Source organism: Phoenix dactylifera, chromosome 2 (genome assembly GCF_051530095.1).
Source record: "Phoenix dactylifera cultivar Ajwa chromosome 2, Ajwa_hap1_PhDact_Kaust_v1.1, whole genome shotgun sequence".
Taxonomy (NCBI): domain Eukaryota; kingdom Viridiplantae; phylum Streptophyta; class Magnoliopsida; order Arecales; family Arecaceae; genus Phoenix; species Phoenix dactylifera.
In genome coordinates, this window is record NC_143191.1 from 44,143,678 (window position 1) to 44,168,879 (window position 25,202).

A 25,202-nucleotide genomic window follows, 5' to 3' on the forward strand; every position below is an offset into this window, starting at 1 on the left:
ACCAAAACAAGATTGGGAACCAGAACATACCATTTTGACTCCTGGCCTCGTTTTTTGACACCTCCGAGAGCTCTCCAAGGCAATGCAGCTTGGTTGACATACTCTAAGTGGGATTTGAAGCCCAAGCCATTGTCGGTAGAGCTTCCTCCAATGGTAGAATGGGGGGGGGGGGGGGGGGGGGGAGCCAGCTTTTGTATTAGATTTCTGCCTCGGTCTACTGAAGGCAAGGAGAGGCCCTTCTAATAGCTTTTCTTCTGGCGATGCTGCTGTGTTTTCATGCGGGCGGACAGACTTGAAAGGAAGGAAACACTTTAGAAACGGGAAACGGAGGCACGGGCAATGATGATCCAGAGGCGATCCTGTGACCGGGGATACGGATTGGATGAGCCAACGAAGTTGGTGTTTGGTGTGCTATTGCATTCTTGTGTGGTTGCTGGTTCTCGATTTCTTCTCTGCGTTAGCTGTTTAGGAGTAGGAGCGGCCCAATACATTTAGAGGGCTAAGATGGATTCAATGGATGAGACCTTTTTTAATAATAAAATATTTTAATAAGTATAAAATATTTAAAAAAAAAGATATGAAAATAGATAGCAAACATTATTTCAATAAAAATGCATGTATGCAACAAAGGCAGATAAAAAAAAAATCAGTTTAATATAATTTTTGAATGAAAGCACGGAAAAGTAATTATGGGTCCGTAAAACTGATTAAATAACTGAGATAATATTTGGCAGTACTGTTTACCATGTCAAGCAAGAGCAGAGTAGGAAAAGGTTATCCCATGGCACTTCATGGTCAAGATAAAAAAAAAGAATTTGCCGGGAAAGGCACCTCTCTATGAGAGAAAGTAGGGGCATTATGGGAAATTCACTCCATCTAATTAATAAAAGTCTCATCCCAACTTCTCCCCCTTCAAGTGAGTACCCAAGCAGCCACAGCACAGCAGCCATTCAACCCCCCCTCCCTCCTTTTCTTTCTCTACCCTCCAAGAAGTCCATCTCCAATCCCCCTATCTTTCTTCCTGATGGCCCAGCTGGATCAGAAGTAATGTGAGGGAAGGAAAACCAAGACCAAAACCAAAACCAAAAAAGAGAAGGGATGAAAGATAAGAGTGGCTTTGGACGTGTATCAAGCAAACCAAATCCCTCCTCTCTCTTTCTCTCCACCTAAAACAAAACTACTGTCCCCAACTTTCCAAATTGCCCCTCTGCAGGCCGGGAAACTCTCCACCTCCCTTCCATCAAGGGGGAAGACTCGTAGCCAGCTCTTGTTCCCGTTTTATATGGGGCCTTTGCTTCCTTTTGGTCAGCCTTCCGGAGGCCTTTCATTGGCCCGAGGTCTTAGGCAACCGTCTCGGCCGCCTAGGGCTTAGGCCGGCCCTGTTTGGAAGCAACTGGCTTTCTGCTTGAATTTGATTGAATAATAAACTAATTGTACTCTGGAAAAAAATAATATTCCATATTCTATTTTTTAAATTGTTTATTATATATTAACTTAAACCGGTAAAAAAAAAATCAGTTTTCGTGAAAAAAACTAATATTTGTTGAGCACCAATCTAATGTCCAAGCATTTGATTTTCCTACGGTGGTTTGACACTCTACGAGCTGCTTTAATGGAAAGCAAGGCTATATCAGAAGATTTTTTCTAAAAACCGGTCTTCTATTTTATCTTTTTTATTGTAATCTGCTTGAAAATTTATGTGCACTACTTTTTCTTTAAAAAAAACAATCTTCTTCCATGTACAACTCTGGTCCCTTTTTTTCCCTCTAAAATTTAGTTATGATGGTAGGGGATGTGTATTGCACATGTTGATTATAGTGTAAAACAAATAGGTATCGATCGAATCATCTTGAACCATATTTGGGGCTCATGAGAGAGCTCAATTAGGTGAGATCATGGAAAACTTAGATAATTTGAGGATTAAAAATTCAGAAGATAGAGTGCCTTCATGAGGGGGGGCTAGTCAAGTTGAGCTTAGTCAAGTAGACATTGCTTCATAAAGAAAGAAATAATCGAGCTCGAGCAAACTTGGTAAGATATGTTTTAGTTTGATTTATGTATGTTAACACCTAAATTTTATTGGACCATAACATGCATCTAGTATTGTAAAATGAATATGTGAAGAGCATGTGGACTAGTACGCACATAGAGAGAAGTTAGCTCTAAAGATTGTGGGAATTATTGAAACTAATGTGGGATGAAAACTGAAGCATAATAATGCCGATAAGAAATGTTGTGGAAGAAGTCTCTCGATACAATTGACAACTACCTTGGAGTGCAGAGATGAGGAGCATCTTTTTGCAAGGAGTCCAAGTGCAGTAGTAGCAGGATAGGGCACTTCCTGATGCAACTGTTCTAGAATGACTTACCTGTAATCAAGTAGATATGATGTCCTTAATTATATTTTTCTAGTAGACAATTCTTTTGCATTTTTATCTTTGATATATTAGGTTATCATTGGTTGTACTTGACTTTTGGGTCTTTGATTTGCAGGATATTGAACCTATTACGGACTTGATCAGCCAGCTTTTATTGGTTGACAACTGCTGTTCCATCCACTTCCTTAATTGATTTTGTTTTCCACGGAATACTTTGTCACCTTCAACAAATATCTTGTCAAACAAAAACAAGTTTCTATCTAATTTTACATTCTTATTTATCAACTAAATTATAAAAATTGGCCAGCCAAAAGAATCTTGAAACTTGAAAGTTTAGTAAGCCAACCTGTGCTCATTTATCCGTTTGCACATAAAGCTGAAGCCCAAGAAACTATGTGGCTTTCTGGATTACCATATATATTAGAAGACAATTATATATCTATATATAAATAAATTCCGGACGCTGTTATAACGTTGTCTCCTTTAAATCCACCCGCACGGGAAGTGTATGCGCCTCTGGATCTCTCTGTTCCGGCGGAACATCGGTAGCTTAGGGGTTCTATCTTCTCTGGAACTTCTGCTGGATGTCGCTCGGCCAACAGCAGTTTCCCGAGGGCGTGATGACCGACGTCCTCGCCCAAGGCCGAGCCGCCTGTTACAAGGTAGCGTACCACCTTCCCTCCCTCTTTCTTTCTGTTCTTGGAAAAGCAAGCACGGTTTCTATATGGTGATCCCAATTCCTCTTCTCAGGCGCGGGACGCCTTCTACGCCTGCTTGGAGAAGGAGGCGGACAAGAAGCCCACCGAGGTCGCCACCGTCGGCCTTCTCTACCCCGCCGAGTGCAAGGCCTCCCGAGCGCACTTCGTCAACCAATGCCGCCCCACCTGGGTGGGAATCTCATCTTTCTTTTTCCATCGAGAGCACCAGGTTTTCGATTTATTTCTTCATTTAAAAAGTTCGTTTCTTGGCGTTGTTTTTGGATTCCGTGATATAGGTCAAGCACTTCGACCGGCAGTACGGTGCGAAGAAGAGGGTGCAGAGGCTTCTCGACAGCGATGAGTCCCGGAGAGGCCCCATCTCCCTCCCTCAGCCGTACACCTTCAAACCCTAATTTTGTTTTTTCCTACACCCCTTTCTTGATCCCATCGCTCCGTTATCGGTCTTCTCTTGAGTTAGTTTCGTTGAGATGCTGTATTGTTCTCTTGAATCTTTCGAGGATAGGCGGTTCTTGATTGCAGACCCGTCAAGAAGTTTGTTTGTTTCTGTTGTCTTGTTGCTACATTCTTCATAAATATATCCATGAATGGTGTTGTGAATCTAGCAATAAAGGGGACAGGTATTTTGTTGTTCGCTTTTTTATATCCTCAAAGATTATTAGACTAAATTGTGTGATTTGTTTGCAAAGAGGGGCATCAATCATGGATCTAAATTCTAGCAAATCTTTTAATTGCTTCGTGAATGAAGAGGGAAAAATAATGGATTGTATTTGTAGAGTAAATATAATGGATGGATTGGTAGGGTAAGCAATTCCTATATCACTAATATGAATTATTGTTTAACTCTGTGAAGACTTGTAGTTACCATTTTCTTTGGCTGATACCTAGATGAGAAGATTCTAGAAAAACAACACTCAGATTAGGATTCAAGATTTCTTGTTTTTTTCCCTCTGTCATCCAGTCGGTATTTCAAGGTCTTATAGTAAAGGGGCATTCTAGCACATGAGGATTCTGCCACTAGAGGATCTGAGAAGGGTCATATGTTGCAGCCTTACCCGTGTGCTGAGAGGCTCTTTCCCGTGTTTAAGACCTATGACATCGCGGTCACAATGAAATAACTTTACCGTTGTGCTAAGGCATGCCCTCATTTTGAGGTCTTATCAAATTCACAATTAAACACTTTATTCTGGTGATTTAGTCAGACAGCTCATTAGCTGGGATGTAATTGTTCAAGTGCGCATTTTATTAGGTGCTTGAGCTTCCACCATCTCTCCAGCCAATGCTTATACAAAGTCCTCCATCATCTTTAGGTAATCTAAGCATCTGAACTCCATTATTAGTCCGTTGTATAAAACATTAGAATTATTGATTGCATGCATATCTCAAACTATTTGACCTACATTCTGTTAATCTTTTAAATCTGAACACCTGAGATTCTAGAGGATAGATTCATGTGCATGGTTTGCATTTTTTAAAAAATTTTTATGCCTTGCATTGTATTTTTTTTTGCTGTTGATGATTTTTGAGTTTTCAGACAAAGTATCCTACATCTGACTTTTTTTGCATGCTTTTTGGTTGATTTGTTTGTGGTAACTGATTTTTGCCACCAATCTACTTTAAAAACTTTTGCTTTGACTACTCGTTGATGGTTCCTAGATTCTTCACCAAGTTCATTCCTCCATCTGGGCTTTTTTCCCTTCTCTGCATTTATTGGTTTATTATTACTGCTTGCGAACAATGTTTTCATCAAAAAATCATCTTTCATGTCTTCGCCGTCATTTGGCTGGAATTTGGGGATACTTGTTTGTGAAACTATTATTGGTTTCACGCCATCAATGCATTGTAGTCCCTTTTGCCCTCTATGACTGAGTTTTCCTATTCTGATAGCTCTTTTCCTTATTCTCAGAAAAAATATGTTCTTTCTTTGTATTCCTAGGAGGATTCAATGTATTGGGCCCACTACATTGTCAAATTTTGTCATGCACTCACAAGATGTTATGTTCCCTTTCAACTTGCATATTCTACCTGTTTGTGTTCCTTTGGTACTTGATACCTCTATTGTGACTTCATTTGGGACCTAAACTCTCATTGTTTGTGAACTTTTGCTTATTGGTTCTTGGAGTTCATAAGCTTCATTCGGGTCTTTTTCAAATTTAAGTGTTCAAATGCCCACAATTGTTTCATTCTTTGTTTGATGCCTGCACAGGTTGTTGACGCCTAATGTTCAAATTCCCATTTCTTTTGCTGTCATCTTCTACTCCTGACACACCAAGACTCTGGTGAAATCATGGATATTACTGTTCTTATATTTTTTTTTAACTTCACCGACTTTCGTTGTGCTATATGCGTCTTTCTTGACAAATTATTTCATTCATTAATTTCTATTGCTCCTTCCAAATTCCCATTTTAATATTCAGTATGCAACCAAGAGCTTGATTTGACCCTCTGTCAGATAGTCCTTTATTTCTGCTTATACTCAAGTAATAACCACACCCACACAGCGCCCCCCCCCCCCCCCCCTGGGGGTATGTTATGATTGATTATATCCACTTCTTGCTTGTCATCTTTCTGCATCATGCCCTCACCCAAAGCTACTTCAGGCTGAAAATCCTAATATGTGATTTATCTATCATTAGTGCTTTCTTCAACAACTATTGGTGGGTTGTCTTTCGGTAAGTATCGTCATCTTGTAGACCTGGCTGCCTTTTTCCTTTGGTGTTTGCATTTGTCAGCAGCCCTTTTCATTTCATCTTGTCATCCTTGACCAACTTTGGGACAATCGTGCGGCACCTGTTGTCTTCTTCTTCATGTTCATGTGATACTTGACTATTATGCACTAACATTTGTGAACCATAAACTTTCTCCACAACACAACCCTATCATTCACTCGAGAAAGAAACCAAACTTTCTCAATGTCCTCTAATTCCCTCAACGTGGTCAAACTATTTTATAATTAGCCTAATTCATGTTATTTATGTTACGTATAGAGGACTTCGTTGGCATGTGGTGCTTCATTATCAACTCCATATTGAGTTCTTCTATTCTTTACTTTCTTCACTGAAATTGTATCGTGGGTTCTCCAATTTGGCTTCATATGGTTCTCATGCATCTCCTAATCTAGCCTTTTTGTCTTTTGTCATTTATGATACATTCTGATTGTTACTTTTCGTAATTAATATTTTTATAAGCATGCTAGTTATGGTTGACCTATTTAGGCCCATTTTTGCTGCTGTAGGGCTTCCATTTTTTTGTCTTTTAAGAAATTCTTCTTTCTTCGCTATGTTTAGGAAACTTGTTAATTTGTGGAATATTCATTATTTTCCCATTATCAATATGTAGTGGCTCTTAACTACCACCTTAGGTGAGTGAATCGTGGATTCTGGCAATGGTTATTACCCTCCATTTACTAGCTTTCTTGATAATTATAGGCCCTAAAATCCCCTTTTTCAGTTCCATGTGCAACTCTCTAGGTGTTCAACTTTATCCAGTTTGTAATGTTCACCTCTACAATCAATTTGTCCATTTATGTTCTTCATATTCTCTTCTTTATTTTTCTCAAGATCCATGTTCTTTACCAATAAAAATCTTTCCCTTTTATTGGAGGGTTATGTAACTTTATTATGACTTGCTTCATGTTGAATAACTCCAATATTGTTGTACCTTATGATCTTGAACTTGTCTTGGTATTGTGTGGATGTACTATTGGCCCAACTAGGCAACCCAAGAGGGGGGAGGGGTGAATTGGGTTTTATAAAATTTTACGAAAATAACATCAAATCCCCTCAAGATTTTAAATCTAATGAAATAAACTAGATGCAACAAGTATAGCAAGTAATAATCACAAATATGCAACTAAGTATGAAAAAATAAAGAGTGAAGGGAAGAAAAATAATACGCTATGATTTATAGTGGTTCGGTCTCCTCGTGAGCCTACATCTACTCTCCGGGACTCCTTTTCGAGATTTAATCCACTATGCTTAACCAAAGCTTTACAAACCGTTTGTCTTCCGGGTGCAAAAAATCTTTACACTTGGTGATATCTGAGCTAATCCTTGGTTGATCTACTCCCTCAAATACTTCTTTGTTTATCTAGAGTACGATCCTCTTAAGCAATCCTCTCTATCACTCAAGCTAATAAGAGCTCAACAACTCTCTTATAATACTTAATCAAAATAACAAGAATAAAAGCACTACACTCAATTTCTCAATAAAGAAGGCTTTTTACTTATAAGCGCAATAGAAGCTATTTTTCCTTTTGAAATAATTTGAAGCTTTGGAAACTTTTTTTCAACACATTTAATGTAGGCAGATTCGGGTCAGATTTGATTTTCTACTTTGTAGCACCTTTTTGACAAATCAAAAGGCTGAATTTGACTTAGTGGGCGAGAGACAAAGTTGTAACCCTTTAAGTTATCTTTCCAATTTGATAAGAATCATCTCAAAAGAACGTTTGGTTGAAAAGTTACAACTAAAAGAGTAAACATATATCAGTTTGAATTACAGTTATGGGTAGATAGATTGCAGACCCTATTACTCATAACTAACGTTCCAATTTGAAAATATATTGAATATAAAAGTTGTAGCTAAGTTATCTTTTCAACCTGACAAGAATCATCTCAAAAGGACATTTGGTTGAAAAGTGATAGGATCTGAGATCCCACCAAGGCTTTCTTATGAGAAAGAAGAGAGAGAGATGATAGAAAGAACGTGGGTTGGGAAGAAGAAGAGAAGAGGATAGATAGAAGAAAATATTCTTTGCCTTCATAAGTAAAAGGGATATGGCTTTATAGCCTCACGTCCTACATTGCCAACTCACCTTGGCCATAATTAAGAGACAAACTAGGAAATGACAACTGAAATAACAGCTGGAAAAAGAACTGATAACTCAACCCACTCAACTCCTAACAATACGCACACGTCTTGCACGTCCCGTGCGCCTTGAGTATGTGTGCCAACCCGGAGGGCATAACTCCCGCATCCTGTCACTCTCTGCTACTTCAAAACGAACCTTGTCCTCAAGGTTCATATGAGCAAACTGCAGCTTTAACTTGTCATATGACTCCCATGTAGCGTCTTCTGCTGGTGACCCAGCCCAATGGACTAATGCCTCATGCACCGCATGATTTTCTGTTTTAGTCCAGCGGAAGTCAGTAATCTTGAAGGGCTCAACAACTAATTCTCCTCCTTAAGTGAATGTTGGCATTTGAGGAAGAGCTCGCCCGATTTCTTCTATCTGTTTCTTCAACTTTAAAACGTGAAAAACAGGATGTACCCTGACATCTACTGGTAAATCAAGCCTGTAAGCAACGGCCCCAATCTTTGCAATCACCCTGAAGGGACAGTACTGGTGTCTTTGAATTGCCCTCAAGGTAATATCGAGCCCCATCCACTGTGAACTTCATGGTGAGCTTATGCCAGTTGCATAACACGGGTCCCAAACTCCTTAACCATAGAATGCCCAGAACAATATTCGAACATTGAAGCTCCAATGGGTACATGTCAACTTGAAACTGATACCCCTGTATCTGTACTTTCACTGCTCGGCATATCTCTTTACATGACAGTCGGTTGCCATCAGCCACCATCACCAGAAAAGGTGGTGCAGGTGATGTAACACAACTGAGCTTCTTTGCCAAATGATCACTCACAAAATTGTGAGTGCTGCCCCTGTCAATCAAAATAGAAACTTATCGACCGTCCACTGTCTCGGAGACACGCATGGTCTGTGGAGAAGAAAATCCGGACAGCGCATGTATCGATATCTCTGGAGACTTGAGCGAGTCATGTTCCTCTTCGAATGCCTCTTCCTTGACTGCTGATTCTCCTACACCCACAAACACCTCTAATAAAAACAATTGTTGTCTTACAAGCATAGCCCGGAACGGATCGCTCATCGCAGTTGTAGCATAGGTTCTTCTCCCATCATAACTGCAACTATTCGCACATCAGCCATTTGAAGCCCACGTCCACAGGTGGTCGAGGAGGCCCTGGCGCTAGGGTTGGTCGAACAGGTACAATGGGATTTGCAGATCGGGCCACAGGTGTAGGCACTAAAGGCCTATGAGGAGGGGTAGGAAGAAGACCCATTCGAGGTGAATTCCTCCTAAACCGAAGCATCTTCTCCTCGTGCAAGCGCGCGAGACCCACGGTGTGCGCCATTGTGGAAGCTAGGCGTTCAAACTGGTTCTAGTATTCGCGGACTGTCCTAGTTTGCTGAAGCTTGGCTAATGTTTCATCAAAATTTTCATACTCGGACGATCCAAAACGAACACACATATCCCGAGTAAATTCCTGCCAAGTGACTTGGGGACGAGAAGAGGAGTACCACTGGAACCACTGTAGAGCTTCGTCTTGCAAGTGGAAGGAGGCCAAAAGGGCCTTCTTTTCCTCCGGGGTTCCTTGGTAACGAAAAATTGCTCCGCCTTGTAAATCCACCTAGTCGGCTCCTCACCCAAGAGATGAGGAAAATCAACTCTGGTATAGCGGGGCTATATGCTTCCATTCTCCAGCACGGCCAAGCGGGGTTGGCGAGGATCACGATCCGGAGTCCTGGTGACCGAATCAGCAATCTTTCATGAGCAGCGACATGTTGGTGGCGATCGTGTCGAGATGTGAATTAATGGACTCGAATTGATCGGCATGCTTGAGCAACGTCATGTGCATGGTATGTATGTCGACTTCGAGCTTCGAGAATCGGTCTTCATCAGAGGTGGAACGGGTGGTGGCCATGCTAGGTTCTGATACCAAGTTGATAGAATCTGAGATCCCACCAAGGCTTTCTTATGAGAAAGAAGAGAGAGAGATGATAGAAAGAACGTGGGTTGGGAAGAAGAAGAGAAGAGGATAGATAGAAGGAAATATTCTCTACCTTCATAAGTAAAAGGGATATGGCTTTATAGCCTCACGTCCTACGTTGCCAACTCACCTTGGCCATAATTAAGAGACAAACTAGGAAACAACAACTGAAAAAAGATCTGATAACTCAACCCACTCAACTCCTAACAATACGTGCATGTCTTGCACGTCTCGTGCCTTGAGTATGTGCGCCAACCCGAAGGGCATAACTCCCGTATCCTGTCAAAAAGTTACAGCTAAAAGAGTAAACATATGTCAGCCTAAATTACAGCTATAGATAGATAGATTGCAGACCCTATTACTTATAGCTAAGTTTCAAATTTGAAAATATATTGAATATAAAAGTTTTAGATAAATAAGTCTTCTTTCTAGATCATCAAGAATTGTATTAATATTATATTCCAATAAAAAGTTATGCCAAAAATACTAACATGTTCAGAATTCCAACATCTGCCTTCAAAAGAAATCTCAATTCCTAATTTTCATTCGTTTGTTATAATCATAATAATGAACTAAATTCATTTGTTTGTTATCATCAAAATCAAATAGTAAACCGTTGAAACAATGGGGTTAACATGTACCAAACCAGTCACTTTGCTATATGCTTTCCCTAGCCATTTAGTTTTTATCTTCTTAACTTATGACATCTTAGTAAACATGCACTCTTAATTTCTGGACTTGCCATTCTTGACCACGTCTTCTTCCCTTGCTTCTTGCTCCATCTTCCTTTAATGCATCAGTTGGATCAACACGTTGTTATCATTTATATCATCTTCTGGACTAATATCAAGCTTTAATTTCTTGCAGCAAGACTTTATTTCCGAGCATGATGTAATTATTAATCTGATCTTTATACTGGATGCTTATTTCCAATGATTCATCTTCTCCTTCAATCTTGCACTCCATGTCTGGTGGTTAACTTCAGCAGCTATTCTCTCAATTGCTTTGGTATATATTTAGCTTTTAGATTGGCTACTTCTAGTTTATGCCTACCAATTCTTTGTGTGGTGGTCTTGTTTGGACTTAGTAATCTCAAGGTTCCTGCCCTGAGACTAATTTGCCTTGTTGCCACATGTTTGCTATGTTATGTGGAGATTCCATTTTTAAGTTTTCTGGGAGTTTCAGCACCTTTGGACACTCTTACATGGCAGGACATAACGGAGACTCCATTTTATTCTCCTATGCGGTGGAGTGGATACTTTAAGCAGAATACCTTTACGTTTTAAGATATAAAGCTATCATGATATCCTAACACATCTTAAGTAACCTCAACTTGGACCCAACAAATTACTTCAACAACTTGCAGCTCATAGCTATACTTTCCCCCTGGTTAGATGGCATATGTCTTTATATAAGGATGAGGTCCTGTTGTTTTTAGAACGTAGTCTTGTCTGATTGGTTGGTTAATAGCTGAACATATCTTATCAGTTTGGTTTTATTGCTCATAATAATTCTGAAGCTCAGAATTATAACAGAAAATAGTAAAAACATTATACATTTTTATGAAGTATATGCATATGCTGGTGCACGAACGCACATGCACAGATATTTGGAATCTTGGAAAATAAGGTGCATGTGTTATGCCTATCATATACTATGAATTGCTAAATTTGTATATCATGAAGTAATGGAGATAGATGAACATAAATTCATTTTTGACAAAAATAAAATATAAAACAAATTGAGCCAGTCTATCTTTGTACATTTCAAAGAGAATCCAAGTGATTTATTTCAAAGCCAAGGATTTTGAACAGATCCATATGAAATAATAGGCCTTGAAAAAGTAATTATCTATTTCAGGTTTCTGTTTAAGTTTGTCCATTGTTGGCACCAAGAAAGAGTTTAGATGATGCATGTCATTTTTTGAAAAAAACTAAAAAGACATGTATATGGGATTGCTGGCTGCTGTTAATAATTATCGATAAGTTGTATGATAAGAAACTTTGCCGGCTTAAATAACAATTTATCTTGAGGATAGTATTTCTTTTGATCTTCTCAATGGTCCTTTCCTCCTGTAAGGGTTTATCTTTCATAACCTCTTATGTTTGCCTTGTTGAAAACACTTGTTGTCTCCCAGGAGAAATATTCAGAAGTTCTTAATATACCAAATCAAATTTCATATTGTTCACATGCCAGATATCTTATCAAACTTAGCTTTGTGCCCATCAATGTAAATATAATCATCTTTATTGGATAAAGAGATTATCCATTTTGCTGTTTCTATATTCCAAATCAAATGATCAGCCCAAGGAACTTTGACCGTTGACAAGATATAGAATTTGGATAATGGACCATAGCTTATTTCCCACCAACCTCTAACTAATAAAATATACTTTATGTCTAAAGGTTCTCTCCCAATTTGCTATCCATGTTCTTACAGGATGGTATTTGGAGTCTCCACTAGCTGCTTGAAGATTTTGAGGTCCATACCCCATCACAAGCCAGTAATTCACATCAAGAAGAGAGAAAGTGCTTTAAATTTCCCTTGCATATAATCAAAATCTTATATAATTTATCACTTGCCCACTCCTTGAAACTTGTGACATAGGCTTCATTGCTGAAAGATGTCTTCACATTGCCACTTTGTGCCGCTTCCCTCAAAGGATTTTTTTTTTTAAAATCTGTTAGTTTTGATCTCAAAAAGAGCTGGATGCAGGTGTTCCTTTCTCTTATTGCATGTATAGCCCGCTCTGTGATCCTTGTGCTTGTTTTTGTTGCTCTCTCTGCAAGACTCTTAACTACAGGTCTCCACGTCCAATTTGCATGGACCCATGGCTTTCACTGTTGATCTGCACAACACTACACAATATGCAGGGTCTTTTTTTCTTGTTTGAAGAAAAAAAAATATACCATGTCAGTCCTTACTAATGCGCAGCACTAGCACGGGTTCATCTTAGGGGTGTAGACGAGCCGAGCATGAGCTAAACATGGCCTAGCTCTTGCTCGGCTTGTTTAATAATCAAGCTATGCTCAAGCTAGCTCTTTTAATTTCGAGTGAGGCTCGAGCTATACAAATAGCTTGGTTAAGAGTTCTAGTGAAAGTTTAATATCATTGAAGGCTTCCATTTATATATTTAGAGTAATAATCTGGATTATATTTTAATTTTATAGTTGAAATATATCTATTCTTCAATATCTATATTAATTTGTGATAAATAATTATAAAAATAATTTTTGTATTAGACAATAATAACTGAAATGATAAATAATATATTTAAATTTTTTTTATATATTACTATTTCAAGCAAATTTGTAGTGGGCTTGAGCTAACTAAGCCTTGCTCTAGCTTATCTAGTTTCTTAGCTGAGTGGGACAAACTTGAGCCAAATTTTGACCTGAACTTGGCTAGCTCTTTGCTCTTTTGCCAGCCCTGCTATGTACCGCTACTTGGCATAATGTCATGCCAATGCATGCCAAGCATTAGCATGGCTCCGTATAGCACGAGACACACTGTTTTGGTGTCAAGCTGGTCGCCACCAGCACACAATACTTCAATATTTGTATAGTACTATTTGAAGCTAATATGAGATGGGCTTAAGTGAGCTAGGCCTAGCTCTTGTTCAGCTCATTTCTTAATCGAGCAAGCCAAACTTGAGCCAAATTTCTAGCTGAACGAGTGCTAGCTTGCTAACAGCTTGCTCCTTTGTCAACCCTAACTCCTATATTCCTGTACTTGGCAGAATGTCATGCATTAGCATGCCTTTGCATAGCACGGGACACATTGTTTTGGTGTCAAGCTGGTATACGACCAACACATGATACTTCAATGCTTGCATAGATCACAATATTGTTTATTTTGGCACAGCTAGTGCTTAGTTGTATTTTCCTTATTAGATTGCTAGCAACCAAATCGTCCAATTGACGAATGCCATCATATATTTTACAAAGTCTTTAAAATTCCACTACAATAACCTCTATGTGCATCTTAAATGTGGACACATAGAATGACTAAATTTGGAACAGTGCATTTGCTGGAGAAGTGACCAAAAGTTTGGTCTATGATGGAAAAGGATATTAGTGATATTAACTAGAATTTATGCGCATCGCTAGAATTTATGTGCAGACTTAATGTGTGTCAGTAGAATGAGGAAAAGCTTTAATCAGGGAAGATAATGATTTGGTTTTGCTTAAAATATTTGTTGATTGACTTTTATTGTACGAGTGCTACCTATTTGATACAATGGAGGATCTGTCGATGTCTACGTGATTTATTGCTGCAATGCTGGTAGAACTGGTCTGGTAGAACAAATGGTGTTCCTTGTGCCACAATATTGTAAGGATGCTGATTGCTGGAGTACACTCAGTACCTCGTCGGATTAAGTGAAGGTTTGTGAGGAGGAAGTTTACAAAAGAAATATTTTAATATATCTGTTGTTAGGAAAGAAGTATTCAGTGCCCCTGGATGACATAGTTCGGAAGACCTAAAACATGATGGATGGAAATAACACAAGGGATAGGCTTCATTTAAGAATAATAGACAAATAGAAATTCAGAAGGCCAACATTAAATATTTGGATAAGGCTTAATTGATATGATCATGTTTGTTAGAACATCGCATCCAGTGGATTTTAAATCTTTGTTAATATTTGGCAAGATATACAGTGCCTTGTTCAGCCAATAACAAATGGTGACTTGTATGTGTCTTTTCTCCACCTTTGTTAGAAAACTTATTAGAATTAGAAAAGCTTTCTGGTAGTCTGTACTAATGATATACTATGAGGCATATTATAAGTGATAAACTGGCCTTATATGTTTACATCTCAACCATCCCACACCTTAATGTTAGGTGATTATTGCTCGGATATGAGATAGGAACCCCATTTTAGAGGCCAGTTATTGTGATGCAGCAGCAATTGAAAATTGCCTTCTGTCTGCCAAGAGACAATGCAATAGACGAAAGAATCACCTTAGGAGGTGTTAGATCAAGTCTTTACACGATGGAGGACTTCAATTCCTCAATCGGAATGATGGGCAGGTATTTCGGTCTGGAAACAGGATAACAGTCATATCTGGAAAGCTGATCGCAGCAGAACAATGATGAACTGTTCAGATCATATGGAGCTTTTAGTCATGGTGTCTTGGTCGCTAGGCGATAAGGTTAAATTTGGGAGAAAAAAGAGTCACAGTTTGTGTCCCTATTTGCTTTACAGTACCATGAACAATGATGGTTCTCAATTGGGGAGCTTTTATTTTCTTCTTAAGAGTCAAAGTTATGGTAGGTTTAGATCCTATTGTAGGACCTTTTAGAGACTCCAACTAGGGAATAGTTTTGTTGTCTAGGCTTATTAAAAGGCGTGGTCAGCCAAGAGAATCTTGTACACTGGTTTATTTTGAGAAAGCTAGAAAATTTCTTTGAATCCGAGCTTAGCTCTACCCTTCCTCTTCTCTGTTTCTCCTATTTCTTCGTTCTCCCTCTTTCTTAAATCCTCTCCTGTGTATCTATGTATTTAAGCTTTCTATTATTTCTTCTTAGCTGTTTATTTGTCTTCTGGGATTAATCTGCTTGCTAGAGTTATTGAATATCAATTTATTGTTCCTTCTGCTGAAATCTGATTCTTTTGGCCTGAGTTTGATTGTAAGTCAATGCAGCACCTTCTCTTTCAGACCTAATACCCTAAGAAACCCTGACTCAGGACCATTGCCCACTCTCTAAACATATAAGTCAGATTTGAAATCTACTAGTTTGTGCCAAATATTATAAGACATCTTTTCTACTGTGTCTTGGACAGCAAGATGGTAGGGTCGACTTTGCCTCCTCATTTGTTTCATCCCTTCTTCCCATGCTCATAGGCCCATCTCCAAGTGGTCCCACAAGAGATTGGGATCAACCAAATGATGCATTCCCTGATCGGTCCTAAGTTAATGATGCATTCTTTAAGGGAGCTATGGAGGTCGATTTCAAACTTACCAAGGGTTTCATATGGAGCTAATTATTAGCTAAAGGGTTTGCCATGAAGACTGCATTTGTATGTCTTATCATCCTTTCAACGAAAAGCTTCAATCAGGGAAGCACGTTCTGATTTCCACCATTTTTTATTCTTTTGACAATGGGCAGGTACCATCCAAAGTATCATCTCTCATGAAGAGTCTCATTCCACTTCGGTACAGACTTAAACATATGGTTTTCTAATGGGCAACCTATTCGAAGAGTACATTCAGTCAAGTGTCATGCTTCTCAGTTTGGTTAAAGAAGTCAATTTCCTACCACAATGAGCTTGCCCCGAGAATATAGAGTGGTCCTAGGCCTTTATTCTAATAGATACAGCGAGAACAGAGTTGAATGCTAAATTGGAATAATCGGAAAAAGCTTAAGGGTTCAATTATCGACCAAAGTGAATAGTGTTTGAAATGCAATTTCAGCGGGAATGGAGATGAAAATGAGCCATCAGCCATAAGGGAAAAGAAGATCAAGAGATTTCCGATGCTGATCATCGGTAGTTAATTATTGAGGAAGACAAATAAGCGAAGAAAAGAGGCTCTTCATGATTGTTAAAGATAAGTACATGCCTTTTGAGTGTGAAAGGGGAGGATGGTTTGGCAGTAAGGAGGCTGCAATCGCACGAGACGGTACTGATAGAGATTAAATGTTTATGTGGATCGATGGTATCACTAGTAAGGACATGGTTTGGCATAAGTATACTAGAGAAAGCACTGGAGATGCACCAAGGGAAGACAAAGTGGTCAACAATAGTTTAAAATAGAAGGGTGGAGACCTTGCCATGAGATGATTTTAGATCTGCATCCAAGGCTGAAGATAGAAGGGGCAAGACCAAGGGTTTGGTAGAAGAAATCTGAAGTTTGTATCGACAGCTGATGTGGGCCATGAAATGATTCAATGGTATCAAAGTGCTAGTAAAGCCAACACGAAATAGTTAGAATGTGGATTTTTTTATATAGTTATTTTACCGAACATTGTGCACATTCGGATCATTCTTATGTTTCAGACCTGCTTGTACATTTGATGATACTGTCATGAATTGCTCCAAACTCCGAGACAGCAATCCAAACTAATATCTGTGGAGAGGATAATCTAGGGTGTCACCAATCTTATGGTTCCGCATCTTGGTGGTATGTATATCGAGATGCTTGAACCTTTTTTTTTTTTCTGATGCCAAGATCTGCTGTTGACTTGTTGTATTTTAACAGTAATCAGCATTCTTTTTTTTTCACAAAAAAAAAAAAGTTGTTCTAATGCTCCACGCGATATGATATTGCGCTCCTGATCTCACTTTGCTGCAAACTGATGATTATCAAGATTACAGAGCACGATCCTTGATTATGTTTGAGGGAAAATTTTCATCCTGTCCAAGAAATAATATCTTTGGAATACGAACATCATATCACTTTTGACATTTTCTGGGGGTTGATGTGTCGCCTGATTCGATGAAAAGTCGGCAAAGAAAGGATTGCTTGGGTGTCAGAAGAGAGCACTTTATTTCTCTAGTAGTACCCTCTAAAAACAAAACACCAACCGTTCTGTTTTGGGAGGAAACAAACAAAACCTAGCAGCAAACAATATTTTCTATTTGCCTTTGCAATTTGATGTTCAATGTACTTACTCCCTTGATTTTCTATCTCCAGACTAGAAGTTTCAACATTATTTTTTTATGTCAGCTCCTTAAATTCATCAACAAACAAAGCTTCCGTCAAAAAACCCAGGCAAATAGTGACTCCACTAGATCTCACTTTTCTAGATCTTGTGCCCGTTCCCTGATCATACTCTGGAGTTTGATGTAAATATTTTTCCAAGGCTGGAGATAAAAGGCATGGCCAGGCCCAAGGCCTTTAGTTACCTAAAACCAACCTCTGCTTATTGAGACTCGACACCTCCTGCGTTGTGTCACCAGAAACATTCATTTGCAACCCAACAGGGATAAAGCGGGATAAAGCGGGGTGGGTAGGACTTCCATTTCAAGAGGTACAGAGAGCGGAGTTGGTGTGATGATCTCCCCGAGGGTAATGGAGTGAGGATATCTTTTTAATTTTTCAAGGGGAAAAAAAAAAGGGAAAGAAAAGAGAAGTTGGAAGGTGTTTGCTTGCTTTTCTACAATATTTGTCATGTTTCATTGTTTCACCAACTACTCTTCAAGTACTCTCCATATTGACTTTCTCCCTGTGATCAAACTCGATGAAAGTTGTTCGCCAGTCTCCTTCTTTTGTCTTCGTCATGATGGCGTCGCAGCGCCACCCAACCACTTTTCCAAAAGGCCATCCGACAACGCACCCCTGAGCGAGGTGGACTTATTTTTCTCGTTCTTCTCAACTTTGCAATGAATAGAGCTTTAGTGGAGGGTCAGTGGTTGGAGAAATGTACACAGTGGTATTGGTCGCGAATGATCACACCAAGGTAAGCATGACATCTATTCGTGCCCCTCATGACCAGAAAAAGGGGGACCCGCAGCTCATTTCGTATCTGCACATCTGTGTTATATAATATTTGCTCAAATCCATACTATATAAACAATATATTCCTCACACCAGGACGACACCAGCAGAAAAACTAAAATCCTTTCTAATCATTGTTTGGCAGTTTCCATTTCTGGTTTTGTGTCCTTTCTGATCATTATATTCGTCGTTGGATGGATCAAGTGGCCAACTTGTACCGAACCTGAAGGCCATAAAATTAAAAGTAAAGATGGAAAAACCACCATCCTTGTGCATTTATGACCTCTATCTAATAAAAAAAGGGCATGGTTTAAGAACAAGCTAGCTTTTTATTCATTAGAAGGTATTCAAGAAGGTAAAACTTTTGTCGGTCCCTTGTCACCAACCAGGCTTCAGGACAAGTTTGATGGATCTCGCCAAGAGAGGGATGGTCCTGTGGTTGGCACCCTTCCATATCCAGGTTTCAACATTGGATGCCTATGAAAAATCCTCCATGGATCGAAACAAGTGATAGTAGGAGACCAAGCTTCTTTTTCCTTCTCCTTTTTTTTTTCTTTTTTTTGGTGATGAAAATGGCGGTTCATATAGCTCTAACGTGAGTACATCCTACCAAGTCAGAAGAATGTAAAAAGTACAATAGGGACAGGAGCTCTATTATGGGTGTTCATAAGAACTCTCAGAAATGTCGTGCAATATAGGAAGATACCCAATCTGCTGCCTTGTTCGCCTCCCGAAAAACATGTGATGCCTAGTGCTCATCCAGCTCCACAACCAGCCTGTGTATCTCACGAATAAGTAGATGGCCATCTTCATACCTGTCTGCACCCCGTATCCACTCGATCACCATAGATGAGCCTCCCTCGATGTATACCCGCTCGGCACCGAGCACCCGCCTCGCATATAATATACCCTCCCAGGCTGCTCGAAGGTCTGTCCTAACTACGATAAGATCTGACGTGCGACGACCCCCTGCTGCGACCAGACTACCGCGGTGGTCTCTGATCACAATCCAACACCTCCGGACCTCCCATCTACCGCCACGCTGCAATCAAAGTTCACGTTAAGAAAATCAGAAGGTGGGGGCACCCAAGAAACAAGAGCGAACCTGGGCGATGTAACAACGAAACGAGTACCCAAGATGTCCTTGGCCATCCCAAGAGAACACGTAACAGCGCATGAGGTCACCTCCCCGACCTGAAGCACTGCTCTAACCACCACCAACCTCGGAGAAGACCTCCTACCCTCAAACAAGCCCGCATTCCTGTCCAACCAAATGTGGTAGGCCAGATATGCTCTAAGTACCCCTGTCTTAACAAATTTAGGGCTCCAAAAGGAGTCTCTCAGCAGCTGTAGCATATCCTGTACCGACACCAGTGACTGAAAAAGAGGGACAGATGACCTCCTCCATATCTTCCTGGCCCTAGGACACTGTAGAAGAGCATGCCCAATAGTCTCCTCAGAGTCCGTGCACACCTCGCAGCACAAAGGGATCCGCATGTCACGCCTAACTAGCACGCTTCTAATAGGAAGGCAACCTCAGGCCACCTTCCAAAAGAAGAGCGTCATCCGCGGATGAATCCGCATCCTCCAAATCCATCCTCCCTCGATCTGCCAAACTGGCTCCCTATTGAGCAAAACCTATCACACACACCTGCGACCGCCCCGTCGGCACCCACACTAACCTGTCAGGCTCCCCCTGAATAGGCACTGAGAGAGCCAAGACCATCTCCACCAAGTGCTCCCCCAAAACCTTCCGAATCAACCCCTCCCTCCAGCAGCCCTCCTCTGAAATCATCATATCACTAACCATATGGCCCACCAATCGTCCCGAATCCACCATGGTCGGTAGACGACTGAGCGGCTGCGCACACCCAACAATCCTCCAAAACATCGATGGATCGACCTTCACCAATGACCCATCTAATCTCCGGAATGACCAACATAGCTCTGGCGCACATCTTCCTCCACACTGATAAGTGGTGGCGAGCAGCTCTCGCTCCAGGCAACAACACATTATACTTCGCCCTCATCAACGAGGACCACATACTATCAAGCTCCAGAACAAATCTCGCGACGTGTCGGGCCTCTAACACCTCCCGCCTCTCCAACAAGGACTGCACCTCCATGCTAACATATGGATATCACCACTGCCTCCATGCCACCCCTAGATGAAGTTTCTAAATAACTGCCCAAGAGACCTCAAAACCGACACTGGGATGAAGGAACTGAAAAGTAAGTAAATAGGGATCGAAGAGAGAATTGACCGGACCATGGTGATCCTGCCCATCATAGACAATAAATGCATCTGCTAACCCTCCAGCCTCCACCTGATGCTGGCTCGAGGGAAGAGCAATCCCCGCCATGCAACTGTCGACCTGAATTTGGAACTCCCAGGTATCTCATAGTGCCATCTTGCTTGCCGACCCACAAGATCTCCAGAATAGAATGCCTCACTGCTTGTCTAGTCTTCGGACTGAAACAAATAGCTGACTTCAAAAAATTGACCCGCTGTCCTGATGCTACACAATAGTCCCAAAGAATCCTACTAATAACTCAGGCATCCTGCCGCAACGACTGGGCTAGCAACAAGCAGTCATCAGTAAAAAGTAAATGGAAATCGGAGTAGCTCCCACCACTGGCCTGTAAGCCTCCAACTCCTGAGTGATCACAACATGACACAAGGCTCTAGATAGTGCATCCGTGCAAATAATAAACAACAGGGGGATAGGGAACATCCCTGGCACAACCCTCCCGAGGGCTCGAAGAAACAAGATAGCGTACCATTCATCAGAATAGCGAATGACGGAGCCCTAACACAACCAATGATCCACCGAATTCATGTCTCATGAAAGCTAAACCCCTGCAAAGACTGCTGCACAAAATCTCAACGCACCCTGTCGTAGGCCCTCGACTCCCATCAAACTCCTCTTAATCGAGGTCCTACCCAAATCAAACATGAACTCCTGTGCTATTAGGACATTGTCGGAAATACTGTGCCCACCAATAAAAGCTTCCTGCTCCAGACTAATCAGCCTTGGAAGAATATCTCTCAACCTAATGGCAAGTATCTTTGGTCCTCACTAAACCAGAGAGAGAACGAAAATCTTTTCCAGTCTCCAATTACATGGGTCTTTGTTAACATTTAGCAATCCCACGCCAGGTCAATGTGTGTGTGTGTCTTTGTTTAGCAGGCATAAATTAGCATGCTTAAACTCAAAAAAAGTTCTCTGAAAAAAAAGGGTTCATGCAGATGCCTGCAAGCATGGTTTGACACAAAGGCAACAAGCTTTCTGATACAACTAGTCCTTTTATAGAGAGAATCATTGTGTACCTGATATAGACCTACTTGTTTTCAATGTGATCTTCTTCTTCTTCTTCTTTTCCCAAAAACCATAGTACTAGATTCTATTACCTTCTTATAAAGCAAAACTTTTACACTGGACATTGATTCCAACCTTCTTCCCTCCAAAGAGGGGAAGAAATAGAGCACACCATAAAGCCTGGGAGTGCATTGATAGTTTAATCAGAAATCTCACCCATCTAATCTGTTGTGCTTTATATATATATATACACGTAGCAAGTGCAGATGCCTAAATTTTTTACCCTTGCTTTGGGTGGCAATGTGGGGCCTTTATGATCGTACGATGCTATAGAAGTTAGAAATTATTAGATTAACCAAGTCTAGGAGACCAGTCTAATAGTCACTACTAAACTTTTCAAGATCAAAATAGGGGTGAGAATTCATTCTGTTATCCATTGAACACATGCACCAGGATTTAGACCGGTCCACTGGACTTAATCCATCTAATATTTTTTTGAAGTCAAGTCAAGTAGTATGCATTTCTTTTTAATGAGTTTCCCATACGATATTTGATGGACCGTGTCAGAAAAATCAAAGAATCCAAAAGGCTTTGATTTCTAGCCAGCGGCTGTTAAAAGATTCTGAAAGTTTTGAATAACCATAAATAAACAAAAATCTGATCTTCATTTAATCCAAGCTTGAACTCTTGAGGGGGCTTTAGAAACATGATGCACCTACTAGTTGGAATACAAGGAACAACGATGATGTAAGAGAACATCATTCTTTACATATTTGTAGTGCAGTAGGTTGGGGGTTTTCTTGGAGTTTTATGTGCCTACACTCCTCTGTAGCAAGCAAGCAGCATCAAGAGATGATCTAGAGGTGCCCTTTCTCCTTGAGGCTCTTTACTGTCTCATAGAGGCTCTGAGTCACTGGCGTGAATGGGAGGCCAAGGTCCTTGAGCCGCTGGTTTGAGAACTTGTATGGCTGCTTTCGAGGATTTACCTCGTCGGAGCACCTGCAATGCCATGGTTTCGATCCGTGAGCAACAAAAAAAGAGCAAGAATTTCTTGTGAAGAGGACAACATGGAAATTGATACGAGTGGCTGCAGCAATCTATGAATTCCGAAATGATTTGAGTACTTGAGAAATTTCTTGGACTGTGTCTCAATCTATTGGAATCACTCGAGAATCGTCCCCACATTAGACTTGTGATATGTGGAACCTACAGCACCAAATCCTACCAACTAAACCGAGGAGACGCCGTTGGTCGCCCAACTAATCCAAAATTAGACGCGCATCCGACCCTAAAATTGGACGTATAAGATGCGCGTAGGAAGGCGACGTTTACCAACCAAAATAGAGGGTGAAATTATTGGGTGGACCAGGTCCAACGGAGACCGAGGTCCAACCATAAAGGACACGCCTCAATTATCTTCCTGTGTGGTTGGTTCGGTCCACTGCTGAGCTGGTGGACCTGCTCCAATTAAGAATTTCTCCCACCATTTAAACGGATAGACGTAATCAGCTGCGTGTTGATGACGTGAGAGGAGAGAGAGAGAGAGAGAGAGAGAGAGGAATATATCAGGAAAAAGTATATAAAAGTAAAAGGGCAAGCGAGATAAATTACTTGGTGGGGACGGGGTATTCGGGGAAGAGCTTGGCGAGGAGGCGGACGACGTCCTCGCGGTGGAGGACGCTCTCGGCGCAGAGGTAGCGGCCGGCGGCGCCGGGCGCCTCGTAGACCAGGAGGTGCGCCAGAGCCACGTCCCGCACGTCCACGTACGCCTGCACCGCGTTGGCGTACTTCTTGGCGGAGCCGTCGAGGTACTTCATCACGTGCACGGTGCTCGCGTTCACCGTCCCCTGCAGCAGCGGCCCAATCACCAGCACCGGGTTCACCACCACCACCTCCACCCCACTCTCCTTCGCCGTCTCCCACGCCGCCTGCTCCGCCACCGCCTTCCCGTAGCAATACCAATTCTGCAACAAGAAGCCATAGGGGGTGGTGCACTACTTCAGTTAATTCGATTCGCCAAGCAGTCAGAAGGAATGCCTAAAGATCGGGTGATCGACCTTGGTGTTCTTGCAGTACTCGAGGTCGCTCCAGCACGACTCGTCGACGACCACATCGGGGCCGCGGTTCGGGTCCATGGTCACGGCACCGATCGAGGAGGTGAACACCACGCGGCGGACGGTGCCAGCATGGGCGGCGGCGTTGATCACATACTTGGTCCCCCTCACCGCCGGCTCTACCATTTTCTCCTGAAATTAGATTAGGTGCCGTTTATTTTAGTCATCCAAAAACCAATAGAATCCAAACCATTAGTTACTACTGGGAATTTCTCCAGTTTTAGAAAGAAGGGGTTTTAGTGGTGGATAAGTCGTAACTGGGTCGTCGGTGACCGGGGAAGCGGTGTGGAAGACGCCATGGCAGCCGTCGATGGCCGCCCGCAGCGCGTCAAAGTCGAGAAGATCTGCCTTGCAGAGGATCAGCCTCTCCTTCGCCCCTTCCAGAGCTTTTAAATGCGCATTCTTCGGATCATCTAAAATAAGTGGGGAAAATTAAGATCACTCCAAATATTTGCATAAAGAAATTAAGGAGAGGAGAAATTAACGAAAACGAGAATACAATTATGGTGTTAAGTTCTCCCGCAGCTGTATCCATGTACCTGGGTTTCGGACGGTTCCCTTGACGGTGTAGCCCTTCTCCAGGAGGAGCTTCACGAGCCAAGAGGCAATGAAGCCACCGGCGCCGGTGACGCAGACGGTCTGGCCGTGGCCGGAGGGAGTCGAAGCGACGACGGTCATTCTGGGGAGTGCTGGGTAGATGAGTGGAGGAAGATAAGAGTTGGTGGGGTTGGTGAGCGGAGCCGGATATATGAGAGGCGCTCGCGGGGTCATCTGATTTATAATCTGGGGCTGTAGAGAAACTTGTGGCCACGGTTCAAGGGAGTAGGTGGTGAGCCGTGAGGTGACTACTACCAACAGACGGTGGAGCCATGGCCACTCTACGTGGGATGGGATGCCGCCCGAGAAATGGTGGTCAAACCGAGGATCTCGAAATGTCGACAATCAGACAGACGCGGTGGCCGCGGTTGGTGTTAAAGATAGGTTAAGCCTGTTAATACCTCCATGTCGGGAGAAGAGTAGGTGAAGCTGGGAAATGCTTGCTGTACAAAGAAAAAGTTAAGGAAAGCCGAAGGAAAAAAAAAGAAGCGTCAAGTAATGCCTAAGTGGTTGGACTCTTTCATTACTAGGATTTGCATCTCTAATGATTAGATATGCGTGATTTAATTCGGAGTAGTTCTTAAGCGGGCAATACACTTAATTCATGTAATTTAGAAAGTAGGTCGGGGCACGAAGTCAGGTGTAGTTTTGCATAAATGGAATAATTGGAGAAGTTCTTTCTCCACAAAAGAAAAAAAAGAAATAGCTCGGAAAGTGTTTAAAGGGAATAGAGGAATCCTTGTACGAAGGGACAAGGAACAAGATGATGGAATCAAATGGGCAAGGGACTTTGTAGTTGAACTCGGACGCATCCTCAGATTATATTATTGTTGAGAT

The 25,202-nt window shown here is 41.4% G+C and overlaps 3 protein-coding genes across 3 annotated transcripts; 1 reads left to right on the top strand and 2 right to left on the bottom strand.

Annotated features, from left to right (window-relative positions):
- The first annotated feature begins 2,859 nt into the window (after positions 1 to 2,859).
- LOC103714247 (Cytochrome c oxidase, subunit Vib family protein) lies at positions 2,860 to 3,737 on the top strand. The gene is made up of 3 exons (XM_008801433.5): positions 2,860 to 3,040; positions 3,129 to 3,266; positions 3,373 to 3,737. Exons 1-3 carry the CDS (start codon positions 2,963 to 2,965, stop codon positions 3,487 to 3,489), a joined length of 333 nt encoding a protein of 110 aa, XP_008799655.1. The 5' UTR covers positions 2,860 to 2,962; the 3' UTR covers positions 3,490 to 3,737.
- Positions 3,738 to 19,336: 15,599 nt separating this feature from the next.
- On the bottom strand, positions 19,337 to 19,831 carry LOC149768348 (uncharacterized). The gene has a single exon (XM_089928262.1). The coding sequence runs from the start codon at positions 19,829 to 19,831 to the stop codon at positions 19,337 to 19,339; it is 495 nt and encodes a 164-aa protein (XP_089784388.1).
- A 2,469-nt stretch (positions 19,832 to 22,300) lies between these two features.
- On the bottom strand, positions 22,301 to 24,885 carry LOC103714248 (cinnamoyl-CoA reductase 1-like). Its single transcript, XM_008801434.6, has 5 exons — positions 24,308 to 24,885; positions 24,027 to 24,181; positions 23,712 to 23,900; positions 23,266 to 23,618; positions 22,301 to 22,653 (listed from the first exon to the last, which is right to left on the bottom strand). Exons 1-5 carry the CDS (start codon positions 24,537 to 24,539, stop codon positions 22,512 to 22,514), a joined length of 1,071 nt encoding a protein of 356 aa, XP_008799656.4. The 5' UTR covers positions 24,540 to 24,885; the 3' UTR covers positions 22,301 to 22,511.
- Positions 24,886 to 25,202: the final 317 nt, after the last annotated feature.